The sequence below is a fragment of the Zosterops lateralis genome, assembly GCF_965231275.1.
Source record: "Zosterops lateralis genome assembly, chromosome: 5".
In the NCBI taxonomy this organism is placed as follows: Eukaryota; Metazoa; Chordata; class Aves; order Passeriformes; family Zosteropidae; genus Zosterops; species Zosterops lateralis.
The window spans coordinates 5,986,796-6,001,264 of record NC_139766.1 but is presented as its reverse complement, the minus strand read 5'-3'; the positions used below and the strand labels follow the sequence as shown (position 1 = coordinate 6,001,264).

The 14,469-nt window shown below is 45.8% G+C and overlaps 2 protein-coding genes and 1 pseudogene across 3 annotated transcripts; 1 reads left to right on the top strand and 2 right to left on the bottom strand.

The window, feature by feature from the left end:
• Window positions 1-1,235: 1,235 nt before the first annotated feature.
• LOC310909750 (fatty acid-binding protein, liver-like) lies at window positions 1,236-4,039 on the bottom strand. Its single transcript, XM_083861873.1, has 4 exons — window positions 3,894-4,039; window positions 2,693-2,865; window positions 1,903-1,995; window positions 1,236-1,348 (listed from the first exon to the last, which is right to left on the bottom strand). Exons 1-4 carry the CDS (start codon window positions 3,958-3,960, stop codon window positions 1,298-1,300), a joined length of 384 nt encoding a protein of 127 aa, XP_083717999.1. The 5' UTR covers window positions 3,961-4,039; the 3' UTR covers window positions 1,236-1,297.
• Window positions 4,040-5,833: 1,794 nt separating this feature from the next.
• LOC310909213 (fatty acid-binding protein, liver-like) lies at window positions 5,834-8,840 on the top strand (annotated as a pseudogene). Its single transcript has 4 exons — window positions 5,834-5,900; window positions 6,933-7,105; window positions 8,134-8,226; window positions 8,737-8,840. The product of its transcript is annotated as a fatty acid-binding protein, liver-like (transcript).
• Window positions 8,841-10,614: 1,774 nt separating this feature from the next.
• On the bottom strand, window positions 10,615-13,636 carry LOC310909751 (fatty acid-binding protein, liver-like). The gene is made up of 4 exons (XM_083861874.1): window positions 13,550-13,636; window positions 12,345-12,517; window positions 11,227-11,319; window positions 10,615-10,716 (listed from the first exon to the last, which is right to left on the bottom strand). Exons 1-4 carry the CDS (start codon window positions 13,614-13,616, stop codon window positions 10,666-10,668), a joined length of 384 nt encoding a protein of 127 aa, XP_083718000.1. The 5' UTR covers window positions 13,617-13,636; the 3' UTR covers window positions 10,615-10,665.
• Window positions 13,637-14,469: the final 833 nt, after the last annotated feature.

The following is a 14,469-nucleotide window of genomic DNA, read 5'->3' as shown; positions in this document are numbered from 1 at the left end:
AATAGATGTTTGTATATATTTAGATATATAAATATATCTAAATATATAACTAAAGATATATTATATATATATGCATATATATATATAAATTATATAAAAAGAGATAGATGGATAGATAGATAGATAGATATGTAATGCTGGGGAGTGTATTTATACATGGTATTCTGACAAACTGCATTTAGGCAAGCTCAGGAATAAACTGATGTGTCTCTCACTTAAATCCCAACCAGGCAGCAAGCTGTAAATGGCCAAAAAGTTTGGTCTGGGACACTGCAGTCTCCTTCCCCAGGCCACCATGCACATCCACAGCAGCTAAATGACAAGTCCCTGCTTACTCCCAGAGAGGGGTCATGAACAAGTCTGACCTTTCTCCTTCTAACTCTGCCTCAAGGCCATTTGTTGCACACAAAATTGACAGAGCATGGGGAGATCTATGCTCCCACTGCCTGTGTGCAAACAGTTCTGTAAATATTAAGCCAAACTTGAGGTTTTTTGCTTTCAGATTCACAACACATCTTTCCTGGCAGCTAAGGAAAATTTCTTTAAAAAGGTACCTGACTGTTTGTAATCATGGCGTCAGAAACTTTTGAGAGAATCAATCAAGAGCTGTGGCCATGAAGAACTGCCAGACTGACATTGTCCTTTTTATGCCTCCAAGATATTTAATAGTGCTGGTGGTGTGAATTTCGAGTGGATCAAATTTCTGACATTAGGAAATGGTTCACTGCAGAGCAGACCAATTACTGATTGGCACAAGGGTGCAGCTCTTTAATAAAAAGATATTGATAAAAAAATTTAAGAAATATAAAATAAAATTTTAATTGTTGTTGGGTTTTCTTTAAATAAAAGATACAAGCATTCCTTTCTCCAGGCAGCAACTGAAGCAACATAAGCACACCCTTAGCTCAGATCACTTTGGCCATGTCTGTAAGGAAAGGGAACAGAGTCCTTTTCCTGCCCAGTGCTCCCCAGCCCAGATCAGCCATGGGTGCAGGACCCATCGGGGCATTCCCAGCAGGATTCTGGCACCCGTCCCCAGGAAATGGCTGGAAGAACTCATCAGCATGTGTCACTCAGTGACTCTGAGCCTGTGCCCTGCCTCAGCACCATTCCCCAACATGAGCACACCCTTAGCTCAGTTTGTTGCCCAATTTCTACCATGGTTTCCATGAGCTTTGGAGGCTGCTGTCTATTTATAGTAGCAGTGAAGAGGCTGACGACAACAAAGAGGCTTCAATAATAATTTTATTTTAATGGACCCATTTTACATGGTAAAATACTGGCATGTATAAGATGTCTAGATCCTCTTGCTGACTCTCTTGAGGGAGATGTCACCCACGGTCATTGTCTGAAAAAGAAATGGAAAGTGTTAGCTTTTTATGAATGTGTAGAATTGTTGAATATCTCAAGTTGGAAGGCACACATAAGGATCATTATGTTATTTAGTTCCAAACTGTACTTAGGATGTGGTCTTCTAAATCACTGATCCACAGTCTAGGTCTTATAAGCGGAATTTTTAAAGATTTGGATTTCTTCATGAATACCCCAAATGGTAGGTAGGGGATCCTTCAGCTGGGATCAGTTTACCTCACCTTTCTTCTCTAGGAGTGCCAAGCCCTGGCACATACCTGTTCCTCTGGGTGGGTGAGAACATGCCCTCATTACCCAAAACTTTGATCAGTTGTGCCTAAACTGGGGTCTTAAAAAGGGATCATAAAAAGGACTTTCTGGATCATACTCTAATGAGAAACTGCCTTCATTTTCTGGCTGCAGAGCCTGTGTGCAATCATGTGCTCTGCTCCAGCACCTCCCAGTGCCTCTGTAGCTTCCTAGGGCCAGGCCCCTGGAGGCAGCTCTGTTATTCCAGCCATTGCCCCTCTATGTGGGTGCCCCTCTACTTACGTGGGTGAGGGTGTCTCCATTGAGCTCTGTGACAGACTTCTTCCCCTTCAACTCTGCAACCAGCTTGTTGTTACCCTCCATCTGCACCACAACCTGGTGGAAGACAGAAGCATTCCTATTATTGCTGCAGACCACCTCGACCCCTGCATTTTGCCCTTCCCCTGCTGTAGCAGGAGGAGATTGCAGAGCCACCTGAGTTGCACATTGAAAAAGGCTACAGACAGCACCAGCACCCCCAGGGCAGCTGTCACTGATGAATGAAATTAATCAAATAAATGAAGCAGCTAATAAGACCCAAGGGTGGTAATTCCTCACTTTGCCAAATCATCTCACCCAGGGTAACCTGAAGCAGTGGGAAAAGCTAGTAGAGAAGCTAACAACTACTGGGACTTAAAAGTAGAGATTTTTTGGTTTATGATTCATTGTCTGATTTTCCTGCACTACCTTTGAGTCAACAAAATTAAGGCGGAGGTATGTTTTGTGTTGCAACATGACACAAAGTCAATCCTTTTCCACTTCAAATCTTGAAGAACTTTTCCTGCCAAAATTTTTTACCAAAGTATCTCCATCCCTCTTTTCCAAATAGGATATTAAAACTGGTTTTCTAGTGCTTTCCAAAGTGACTGTTAAAACAGATACAGAAACACATAGCTTCTTCTGCAGGAAGTGCAGTACATTAATTAATACCTGTGGTATGGTCAGTCCCTTTGCTCACGGGGAATGCCTGAAGGGAAATTTGATGTCCCTGAGCCCCCACAGCCCTGGGCAGAGAAGGGGGCTGCTCACTCACCTTCACTTTCTCTCCATTCATCAGCTCAAAGTCACTCTCCTCCCCAATGGTGAACTGGTTTTTGATCACTTTGGAGCCAGTGGTCACAGTTATTGCGAACTTTTTCCCATCCTGCACAATTTCTGTGGTGCTCTTGAGGTCCTTGCCCTTCTGGATCTGGTCCTCAGGGAGCCCTGCCCAGGAACAAGAGACATTGAGTGAACAGTGGAGCCATCTGTGGGCAGATTGCTGCTGATGAACAAATCAATGTAGCAGGGTTTGGGGACCTACAGTTGGGGAAATTTCTATTCCAGTGTGGATAAACCTCTCAATGATGATGCTTTCCCAAGAGCCACATATATCTCTGAGTCTGCTGGGGAGGAAGATTAATACTGTCATCCTGAGTTTTGGGAGGGAACTAGACACGTCCTGTGTCTTGCTGACCTGACTGGGAGCAGAAACATCACCTCTCTGTCTAAGAATAAATCCTGCTTTCCTTCCTTCACTGACAGGCAAGGAAAAACAGATTAAATCAAGACAGAATAAAGGAATAAATGTTGGGGTTTTTTTATGAGATCCAGGGTTCCTCAGAACCAGCTTATAAAATCTTCTCCCAAAGCCTGAAGGTGATCTGACAAATAGAGCCCTTCTGGCACATGACTGTACAGAAGTAGTGCAAAGCCCCCTGGATCCCTGCAGGACCACATTCCCTGTCACAGAAACAAGTGGAAATCTCTCAGAAACATTCATCCTTTAGCATTTAAAGAACACCAGCTATTCTGATGGACAGTGGGATGTGAGGCTTTGCAGCATGGCAGCACAGTGGCTGAGCAATGTCCTGCTTGCCCTCAAATTCCACAGCCTGATGGAGCAGATCTGCAGTGCCCCTAAGGCCCCAAGGTCCTGCTGGCTCATCACACGTGTGCAGCACTCAGCCACACTGGCCAGTGGCTGCAGAACCTGCCAGGACTGACTTCCTACAAGCCATAAAACATCACCCATCATCTCTTGACCCCCAGTCCAGTGCTTTCTCTTCTAGTTTGAGATCAATCTCCACACAAATGCATTTAAAATCCCAAGAATTACAACGTGGGATTCCTGTTTTCTTGACAGAAACAGGAAATCTCAGAGGTGTCTCAATCAGCACATCAGCACAGCTGGCTCCCAGAAATCAGTGGCATCTGCAGAGAAAAAGCAGCATATAGCACATGCAGGCACTTACCCATGGCTCTCATAAAGGGCTCAAAGTTTTCCTGGGTCTGGAGCTGGTATTTTCCAGTGAAGCTCATGGTGGAAAGGCTCTTTGTGCTCCTAACACAAGAGAAGGTGCCTTGCTGGTTAGGAGAGCCTGGTTTTATACCATCCTTCTGCCTTAACAGTTGGTCAGAGATAAAATGATGTAATTGGTTTATGGGCATTTTATGGGCAAACATTAACATAAAACTGGGCAATGGTCAATGATAACTTGCTGTACATTTTGCAGACTACAATTTACAATGTGGGGGCAGGGAAACCCCCATAAAATAGGCTTATGGAAGTCATAATGTGGCATCCATAAACAAATGATTAAAAAAAATAGCTGAGTAAAGAGGCTCATTATCAGGGGAATGAGCCAAATCACCAAATGAGTTTGTGCTCTGGAAGCACATGTCTGCAGGAGGAGAATATGCTGACTGTGTGTCCCTGGAGCTGACACTGGGGGGTTTCTCCTCACTGGTGTGTGCATGGTAGGTCTGTAGCACTGGCAGAACAGTGACTGCACACTGGCAGGGACTGACTCACTCACAGACCTGTGCTGGTGGGGTTTGGTGTAACACAGATGTAGCAGCAGCACAAGCCCATCACTATTTTCTAAGAAAAATACTCCAGATCAACTCCTGGCCTTGTACTGGCCCTCCTGAAGACTGCAGTTTGATCAGGCTGCACCTCTATGGTCCTGTGTGTATAGAGAGCTGGTGCCATTAGTGATCTACCAAAACGTGTTCATCTCCTCTCCCCATAAGAGCCACAGTCACTCGTGTACTGAAGAAGCATTCCAGCTCTTGGAGCTGGAATTCTCCCAAGTGCCACATCAGAAGAAGGGCCAGCATCAGCCTCCCTCCAAAGCAGGACTCCAAGCTGGGCTCCTCTTCTAGTTCTGTCCCTTTGGCTGAGCATCCCATATTTCTGTATGGCATCTGAGCATCCATCCTCTTGGTCTGGACTCCCAGGCTTGGCTTCGTGCCTCAATGAATTCCTTCTCTCTTCCAAAGTCAGTTCTTTGTCCTTTTTTCTTAAGTGAAATCATGCATAAGAGTGAAAAAGACTTATCTCCTTCCAATTTGGAGATGCTGTCAGAGCCTTCTGCTGCCGTCTGTGTGGCTGCTGCTGCCTCAGCCCTGCTCTGTGTGCTGCTGCAGTGAGCCTCAGCTTCTGGTTAATCAGTACAGGCAGTGTCTGCCAGATGAGGAAAGAGAGGGAAAACCTTGGCTGGTGGGACAGACAGAGAGTGGATGAGGGTGGCTGGGAGGGGGGAAAATCCGTAGGGACATGATCCCTGTGCACTAGGGATGGAGCCAGACAGGTTCAGAGAGCATTCATGGAGGGGTGGTTGACTCAGCAATTTCTCCATATAGGTTTGTGCTGCTGCTACATCTGTGTTACACCAAACCCCACCAGCACAGGTCTGTGAGTGAGTCAGTCCCTGCCAGTGTGCAGTCACTGTTCTCCCAGCGCTACAGACCTACCATGCACACACCAGTGAGGAGAAACCCCCCAGTGTCAGCTCCAGGGGACACACAGTCAGCATATTCTCCTCCTGCAGACATGTGCTTCCAGACCACAAACTCATTTGATGATTTGGCTCATTCCCCTGGTAATGAGCATCTTTGCACAATTATTATTTTTTTTAATCATTTTTTATGGCTGCCACATTGCAACTGCCATAAATGTATTTTATGGGGTTTTCCCTGCCCCCACATTGTAAATCGTAATCTGCAAAATGTAGAGCAATTTATCACTGACCATTGCCCAGTTTTATGTTAATGTTTGAACATGCCTATAAACCAATTACATCATTTTACCTCTGACCAACTGTCAAGGCAGAAGGATGGTATAAAACCAGGCTCTCCTAACCAGCAAGGCACCTTCTCTTGTGTCAGGAGCACAAAGAGCCTTTCCACCATGAGCTTCACTGGAAAATATGAGCTCCAGTCCCAGGAAAACTTTGAGCCCTTTATGAGAGCCATTGGCAAGTGCCGGCATGTGCTCTGTGCTGCTTTTTCTCTGCAGATCCCACAGACTTCTGGGAGCCAGCTGTGCTGATGTGCTGATGATGTAGATTGAGACATCTCTGAGATTTCCTGTTTCTGTCTGCCACGTTGTAATTCTTGGGATTTTAAATGCATTTGTGTGGAGATTGATCTCAAACGAGAAGAGAAAGCATCTCCCTGGCTGGACTGGGGGTCAAGAGATGATGGGTGATGTTTTATGGCTTGCAGGAAGTCAGTCCTGGCAGGTTCTGCAGCCACTGGCCAGTGTGGCTGAGTGCTGCACACGTGTGATGAGCCAGCAGGACCTTGGGGCCTTAGGGGCACTGCAGATCTGCTCCATCAGGCTGTGGAATTTGAGGGCAAGCAGGACATTGCTCAGCCACTGTGCTGCCATGCTGCAAAGCCTCACATCCCACCATTCATCAGAATAGTTGGTCTTGTTTAAATGCTAAAGGATGAATGTTTCTGAGAGATTTCCACTTGTGTCTGCGACAGGGAATGTGGTCCTGCAGGGATCCAGGGGGCTTTGCACTATTTCTGTACAGTCATGTGCCAGAAGGGCTCTATTTGTCAGATCACCTTCAGGCTTTGGGAGAAGATTTTATAAGCTGGTTCTGAGGAACTCTGGATCTCATAAAAAACCCCAACATTTATTCCTTTATTCTGTCTTGATTTAATCTGTTTTTCCTTGCCTGTCAGTGAAGGAAGGAAAGCAGGATTTATTCTTAGACAGAGAGGTGATGTTTCTGCTCCCAGTCAGGTCAGCAAGACACAGGACGTGTCTAGTTCCCTCCCAAAACTCAGGATGACAGTATTAATCTTCCTCCTCAGCAGACTCAGAGATATATATGGCTCTTGGGGAAGCATCATCATTGAGAGGTTTATCCACACTGGAATAGAAATTTCCCCAACTGTAGGTCCCCAAACCCTGCTACATTGATTTGTTCATCAGCAGCAATCTGCCCACAGATGGCTCCACTGTTCACTCAATGTCTCTTGTTCCTGGGCAGGGCTCCCTGAGGACCAGATCCAGAAGGGCAAGGACCTCAAGAGCACCACAGAAATTGTGCAGGATGGGAAAAATTCATGATGACTGTGACCACTGGCTCCAAAGTGATCAAAAACCAGTTCAGCATTGCGGAGGAGAGTGACTTTGAGCTGATGAAATGGAGAGAAAGTGAAGGTGAGTGAGCAGCCCCTTCTCTGCCCAGGGCCGTGGGGGCTCAGGGACATCAAATTTCCCTTCAGGCCATTCCCTGTGAGCAAAGGGACCGACCATACCACAGGTATTAATTAATGTACTGCATTTCCTGCAGAAAAAGCCTTGTGTTTCTGCATCTATTTTAACAGCCACTTTGCAAAATACTAGAAGCCGCTGTTTTAATATCCTATTTGGAAAAGGGGAATAGAGATGCTTTGGTAAGAATTTTTAACAGGAAAAGTTCTTCAAGATTTGAAGTGGAAAGGGATTGACTTTGTGTCATGTTGCAACACAAAACATACCTCCGCCTTAATTTGGTTGACTCAAAGGTAGTGCAGGAAAATCAGACAATGAATCATAAACCAAAACATCTCTACTTCTATGTCCCAGTAGCTGGTAGTATCTCTGCTAGGTTTTCCCACTGCTTCAGGGTACCCTGGGTGAGATGATTTGGCAAAGTGAGGAGTTACCACCCTTGAACTTGGGTCAGCTCCTGTTCCTGGACATCAGTTTCCAGTAGTTCACAGAATGTCAAGGCAACACCACTGGTGAATACTGCCTCTCATCTCTGCCTCAGGACAAGATGGAATTGCAGGGACTTTTGAAAGCAGGAGGGATGATCACCAAAGCAATGCCCCGGGAATGGGGCTCTGAGAGCTGCACCTGCTGTACCATTTCCAGCATCACTGCACTCCCTGTGCCATCAACCAAGGGGAAAGAGTTCTTAGAAGAGTTTTAGCCTCTCTACAGGAGCAGCTCAGGGGCAAAAGAACATATCTTATATAACTGGGCAAGACAGATAAACAGAAATGGGCTCTGCTGCCTCATTTATTTGATTAATTTCATTGAGCAATGACAGCTGCCCTGGGGGTGCTGGTGCTCTCTGTAGCCTTTTCTGATGTGCAGCTCAGGTGTCTCTGCAGTCCCCTCCTGCTACAGCAGGGGAAGGACAAAATGCAGGGGTCGAGGTGGTCTGCAGCAATAACAGGAATGCTTCTGTCTTCCACCAGGTTTTGGTGCAGATGGAGGGTAACAACAAACTGGTGGCAGAGGCAAAAGGGATTAAAACCATCGCGGAGCTCAATGGAGACACCATGACCTACGTAAGTGTAGAGGGGCAATGGCTGGAATAACAGAGCTGCCTCCAGGGGCCTGGCCCTAGGAAGCTACAGAGGCACTGGGAGGTGCTGGAGCAGAGCACATGATTGCACACAGGCTCTGCAGCCAGAAAATGATCCCAATTTAAGACCCCAGTCTAGGCACAGGTGATCAAAGTTTTGGGTAATGAAGGCATGTTCTCACCCACCCAGAGGAACAGGTATGTGCCAGGGCTTGGCACTCTTAGAGAAGAAAGGTGAGGTAAACTGATCCCAGCTGGGAGATGCCAGCTTATCCCTACCTGCTTTGGAGTATTCATGAAGAAATCCAAAGCTTTAACAATTCTGCTTATAAGACCTAGACTGGGGATCAATCTTGTTTTGATTTGCAAGACCACATCCTAAGTACAGTTTGGAGCTAAATACCATGATGAACCATATGTACACTTTCCAACTTGAGATATTCAACAATTCTACACATTCATAAAAAGGTAACACTTTCCATTTCTTTTTCAGAGAATGACCGTGGGTGACGTCACTCTCAAGAGAGTCAGCAAGAGGATCTAGACATCTTACACATGCCAGTATTTTACCATGTAAAATGGGTCCATTAAAATAAAATTATTATTGAAGCCTCTTTGTTGTCGTCAGCCTCTTTACTGCTACTATAAATAGACACCAGCCTCCAAAGCTCATGGAAACCATGGTAGAAATTGGGCAACAAACTGAGCTAAGGGTGTGCTCATGTTGGGGAATGGTGCTGAGGCAGGGCACAGGCTCAGAGCCCCTGAGTGACACATGCTGATGAGTTCTTCCAGCCATTTCCTGGGGACAGGTGCCAGAATCCTGCTGGGAATGCCCCGATGGGTCCTGCACCCATGGCTGATCTGGGCTGGGGAGCACTGGGCAGGAAAAGGACTCTGTTCCCTTTCCTTACAGACATGGCCAAAGTGATCTGAGTGACCAGCAGGGCCACAGAATTTGGGTGGTTTAGGTAGAGTTAAGGGAGTGGCAGTGATCCTTTTGGAAAGCTGCATTGGGAAAGAAACCAGCATGTGCTACCAGCTGCTGCCTTCAGCCCTGATTATCTCGTAGCTGAAGCTGATCAGTGACACCGTGTAATCTGGCAGTAGCAAAGAATTGGATTTTAAATGGACAGAGGATAAATTGGATATTAATTGTGTATCTTTCATTCACTGTTTCTTTGTCCTTTAACTGTCAGTGGGTGAACATGATTATGAATCTTTGCCATAGCAGGGATGACACCTTTAGTTTTTATTTTAATACGTCATTTCAAAAGCTCACATTAAAAATGTCATTTTTCACTTCAACATGTTGAGTTCTTGTAGTCTTAACCCTGAGCTCAGTTACAGGAGTTGGTGACAAAATCATTCCTCCATGGTGTGTCCTTTTAGCTCTTCAGTTTGTACTTCAGTTTCACCCACTTGGGCATTCCCAGCAGGACGCTGGCACCTGTCCCCAGGAAATGGCTGGAAGAACTCATCAGCATGTGTCACTCAGTGGCTCTGAGCCTGTGCCCTGCCTCAGCACCATTCCCCAACATGAGCACACCCTTAGCTCAGTTTGTTGCCCAATTTCTACCATTGTTTCCATGAGCTTTGGAGGCTGTGTTGGGAAAGATGAATCAGGGAAACATTATAAATATGATTGCTTGGCAAAAGATTCTGAAAATGTGAAAGCTACAGTTGAGATAGAAATGGAAGCTTACTTTGAGTTGTAGGATACCGAGTCTTAGTTACTATATAACCTAAAGACAATAGCCTGGCCAGCTGAAGGAGAATCCCTTTTGATTGAACAATACCTTTCTGCTGGCGAAGGGATCCAAAGGTCAATGTAGCAAAACAGAAAAGTCTAAAGAGTACTTTTTAGAGTTTAAAATATAACACATGGTAATGTAGTAGTTCTTATAGGCTGTATGTAGATTCTATAGGATTTTGTGTCTTGTATTGGTTCGCCACTGTAAATTAGAATATTCATCACAAAAGGAGATATAATGTATTGTAATCAGGACCTCGCTCTCTTTGCTCTCTCTCTGGACCTCGCTCTCCTTTCCCTGCTCTTACCTCTGCTCTCTTCCCCCTGCACTCTGACCCCTACCAGCTTGCCCTCTTGCTCTCTCTCTCCCCTCTTCTTAGCCCATACCGTTTTGCTCTCTCTTGTTCTCTATCTGGGACTTCCCTTCAGCCGAGGCTGGTGGCTGAAGGGAAGGCCCTTTCTACCCACGACCCTTGCAATAAAACCACATATTCTAGAATATCTCAGGTTTGCAGAGTACCTTGTCCCTGTAAGTCACGGATGCTTCTACAAGGCTGGTGTCTATTTATAGTAGCAGTGAAGAGGCTGATGACAGCAAAGAGGTTTAATAAAAACCTTTATTTTAATGGAGCCATTTTACATGGTAAAATACTGACATGTGTAAGATGTCTAGATCCTCTTGCTGACTCTCTTGAGAGTGATGTCACCCACGGTCATTCTCTGAAAAAGAAATGGAAAGTGTTACCTTTTTATGAATGTGTAGAATTGTTGAATATCTCAAGTTGGAAGGCGTACATATGGTTCATCATGGTATTTAGCTCCAAACTGTACTTAGGATGTGGTCTTGCAAATCAAAACAAGATTGATCCCCAGTCTAGGTCTTATAAGCAGAATTGTTAAAGCTTTGGATTTCTTCATGAATACTCCAAAGCAGGTAGGGATAAGCTGGCATCTCCCAGCTGGGATCAGTTTACCTCACCTTTCTTCTCTAAGAGTGCCAAGCCCTGGCACATACCTGTTCCTCTGGGTGGGTGAGAACATGCCTTCATTACCCAAAACTTTGATCACCTGTGCCTAGACTGGGGTCTTAAATTGGGATCATTTTCTGGCTGCAGAGCCTGTGTGCAATCATGTGCTCTGCTCCAGCACCTCCCAGTGCCTCTGTAGCTTCCTAGGGCCAGGCCCCTGGAGGCAGCTCTGTTATTCCAGCCATTGCCCCTCTACACTTACGTAGGTCATGATGTCTCCATTGAGCTCCGCGATGGTTTTAATCCCTTTTGCCTCTGCCACCAGTTTGTTGTTACCCTCCATCTGCACCAAAACCTGGTGGAAGACAGAAGCATTCCTGTTATTGCTGCAGACCACCTCGACCCCTGCATTTTGTCCTTCCCCTGCTGTAGCAGGAGGGGACTGCAGAGACACCTGAGCTGCACATCAGAAAAGGCTACAGAGAGCACCAGCACCCCCAGGGCAGCTGTCATTGCTCAATGAAATTAATCAAATAAATGAGGCAGCAGAGCCCATTTCTGTTTATCTGTCTTGCCCAGCTATAAGATATGTTCTTTTGCCCCTGAGCTGCTCATGTAGAGAGGCTAAAACTCTTCTAAGAACTGTTTCCCCCTGGTTGATGGCACAGGGAGTGCAGTGATGCTGGAAATGGTATAGCAGGTACAGCTCTCAGAGCCCCATTCCCAGGGCATTGCTTTGGTGATCATCCCTCCTGCTTTCAAAAGTCCCTGCAATTCCATTCCTTGTCCTGAGGCAGAGATGAGAGGCAGTATTCACCAGTGGTGTTGCCTTGACATTCTGTGAACTACTGGAAACTGATGTCCAGGAACAGGAGCTGACCCAAGTTCAAGGGTGGTAACTCCTCACTTTGCCAAATCATCTCACCCAGGGTACCCTGAAGCAGTGGGAAAAGCTAGCAGAGATGCTACCAGCTACTGGGACTTAAAAGTAGAGATGTTTTGGTTTATGATTGTCTGATTTTCCTGCACTACCTTTGAGTCAACAAAATTAAGGCAGAGGTATGTTTTGTGTTGCAACATGACACAAAGTCAATCCCTTTCCACTTCAAATCTTGAAGAACTTTTCCTGTTAAAAATTCTTACCAAAGCATCTCTATTCCCCTTTTCCAAATAGGATATTAAAACAGTGGCTTCTAGTATTTTGCAAAGTGACTGTTAAAATAGATGCAGAAACACAAGGCTTTTTCTGCAGGAAATGCAGTACATTAATTAATACCTGTGGTATGGTCGGTCCCTTTGCTCACAGGGAATGGCCTGAAGGGAAATTTGATGTCCCTGAGCCCCCACAGCCCTGGGCAGAGAAGGGGGCTGCTCACTCACCTTCACTTTCTCTCCAGTCATGAGCTCAATCTCACTCTCCTCCCCAATGGTGAACTGGTTTTTGATCACTTTGGAGCCAGTGGTTACAGTTGTTGTAAACTTTTTCCCATCCTGCACAATTTCTGAGATGCTCTTGAGGTCCTTGCCCTTCTGGATCTGGTCCTCAGGGAGCCCTGCCCAGGAACAAGAGACATTGAGTGAACAGTGGAGCCATCTGTGGGCAGATTGCTGCTGCTGAACAAATCAGTGTAGCAGGGTTTGGGGACCTACAGTTGGGGAAATTTCTATTCCAGTGTGGATAAACCTCTCAATGATGATGCTTCCCCAAGAGCCATATATATCTCTGAGTCTGCTGAGGAGGAAGATTAATACTGTCATCCTGAGTTTTGGGAGGGAACTAGACACGTCCTGTGTCTTGCTGACCTGACTGGGAGCAGAAACATCACCTCTCTGTCTAAGAATAAATCCTGCTTTCCTTCCTTCACTGACAGGCAAGGAAAAACAGATTGAATCAAGACAGAATAAAGGAATAAATGTTGGAGTTTTTTATGAGATCCAGAGTTCCTCAGAACCAGCTTATAAAATCTTCTCCCAAAGCCTGAAGGTGATCTGACAAATAGAGCCCTTCTGGCACATGACTGTACAGAAGTAGTGCAAAGCTCCCTGGATCCCTGCAGGACCACATTCCCTGTCGCAGACACAAGTGGAAATCTCTCAGAAACATTCATCCTTTAGCATTTAAAGAACACCAGCTATTCTGATGGACAGTGGGATGTGAGGCTTTGCAGCATGGCAGCACAGTGGCTGAGCAATGTCCTGCTTGCCCTCAAATTCCACAGCCTGATGGAGCAGATCTGCAGTGCCCCTAAGGCCCCAAGGTCCTGCTGGCTCATCACACGTGTGCAGCACTCAGCCACACTGGCCAGTGGCTGCAGAACCTGCCAGGACTGACTTCCTGCAAGCCATAAAACATCACCCATCATCTCTTGACCCCCAGTCCAGCCAGGGAGATGCTTTCTCTTCTAGATTGAGATCAATCTCCACACAAATGCATTTAAAATCCCAGGAATTACAACGTGGCAGACAGAAACAGGAAATCTCAGAGATGTCTCAATCTACATCATCAGCACATCAGCACAGCTGGCTCCCAGAAGTCAGTGGGATCTGCAGAGAAAAAGCAGCACAGAGCACATGCCGGCACTTACCAATGGCTCTCATAAAGGGCTCAAAGTTTTCCTGGGACTGGAGCTCATATTTTCCAGTGAAGCTCATGGTGGAAAGGCTCTTTGTGCTCCTGACACAAGAGAAGGTGCCTTGCTTGTTAGGAAAGCTTGGTTTTATACCATCCTTCTGCCTTAACAGTTGGTCAGAGGTAAGATGATGTAATTGGTTTATGGGCATGTTCAAACATTAACATAAAACTGGGCAATGGTCAGTGATAAATTGCTCTACATTTTGCAGATTACGATTTACAATGTCGGAGCAGGGAAAACCCCATAAATACATTTCTGGAGGTTGCAATGTGGCATCCATAAACAAATGATTAAAAAAAATAGCTGAGCAAAGAGGCTCATTATCAGGGGAACGCGCCAAATCATCAAATGAGTTTGTGCTCTGGAAGCACATGTCTACAGGAGGAGAATATGCTGACTGTGTGTCCCCTGGAGCTGACACTGGGGGGTTTCTCCTCACTGGTGTGTGCATGGTAGGTCTTTAGCACTGGCAGAACAGTGGCTGCACACTGGCAGGGACTGACTCACTCACAGACCTGTGCTGGTGGGGTTTGGTGTAACCCAGATGTAGCAGCAGCACAAACCCCTCACTCTCCTTTAAGAAAAATACTCCAGATCAACTCCTGGCCTTGTACTGGCCCTCCTGAAGACTGCAGTTTGAATCAGGCTCCACCTCTATGGTCCTGTGTGGATAGAGAGCTGGTGCCATTAGTGATCTAGTGGATGTCACTCATCAAACGTTAAAAGCGGAATATAATTGTCCAGGACTCTCTTGGTAACTGGGCAAAAAATTTTCCATTCACAGAAATGGACAACTTATGAGGGAATGCATTCCATGTGTTTTCTGTATGTTTCCTCTCTAAATTTAATAAAATCATGCTTTGGAAAATTTT

Excerpts from the sequence above, each read along its gene's own strand:
- LOC310909750 (XM_083861873.1), bottom strand. The coding sequence starts at position 3,960 with ATGAGCTTCACTGGAAAATACCAGCTCCAGACCCAGGAAAACTTTGAG. Across the intron at positions 2,866-3,893 it reads GCCCTTTATGAGAGCCATGG|GGCTCCCTGAGGACCAGATC; the intron begins GTAAGTGCCTGC and ends GTTCCTGGGCAG. Across the intron at positions 1,349-1,902 it reads ATGGAGACACCCTCACCCAC|ACAATGACCGTGGGTGACAT; the intron begins GTAAGTAGAGGG and ends TTTCTTTTTCAG.
- LOC310909751 (XM_083861874.1), bottom strand. The coding sequence starts at position 13,616 with ATGAGCTTCACTGGAAAATATGAGCTCCAGTCCCAGGAAAACTTTGAG. Across the intron at positions 11,320-12,344 it reads TGACTGGAGAGAAAGTGAAG|GTTTTGGTGCAGATGGAGGG; the intron begins GTGAGTGAGCAG and ends GTCTTCCACCAG. Across the intron at positions 10,717-11,226 it reads ATGGAGACATCATGACCTAC|AGAATGACCGTGGGTGACAT; the intron begins GTAAGTGTAGAG and ends TTTCTTTTTCAG.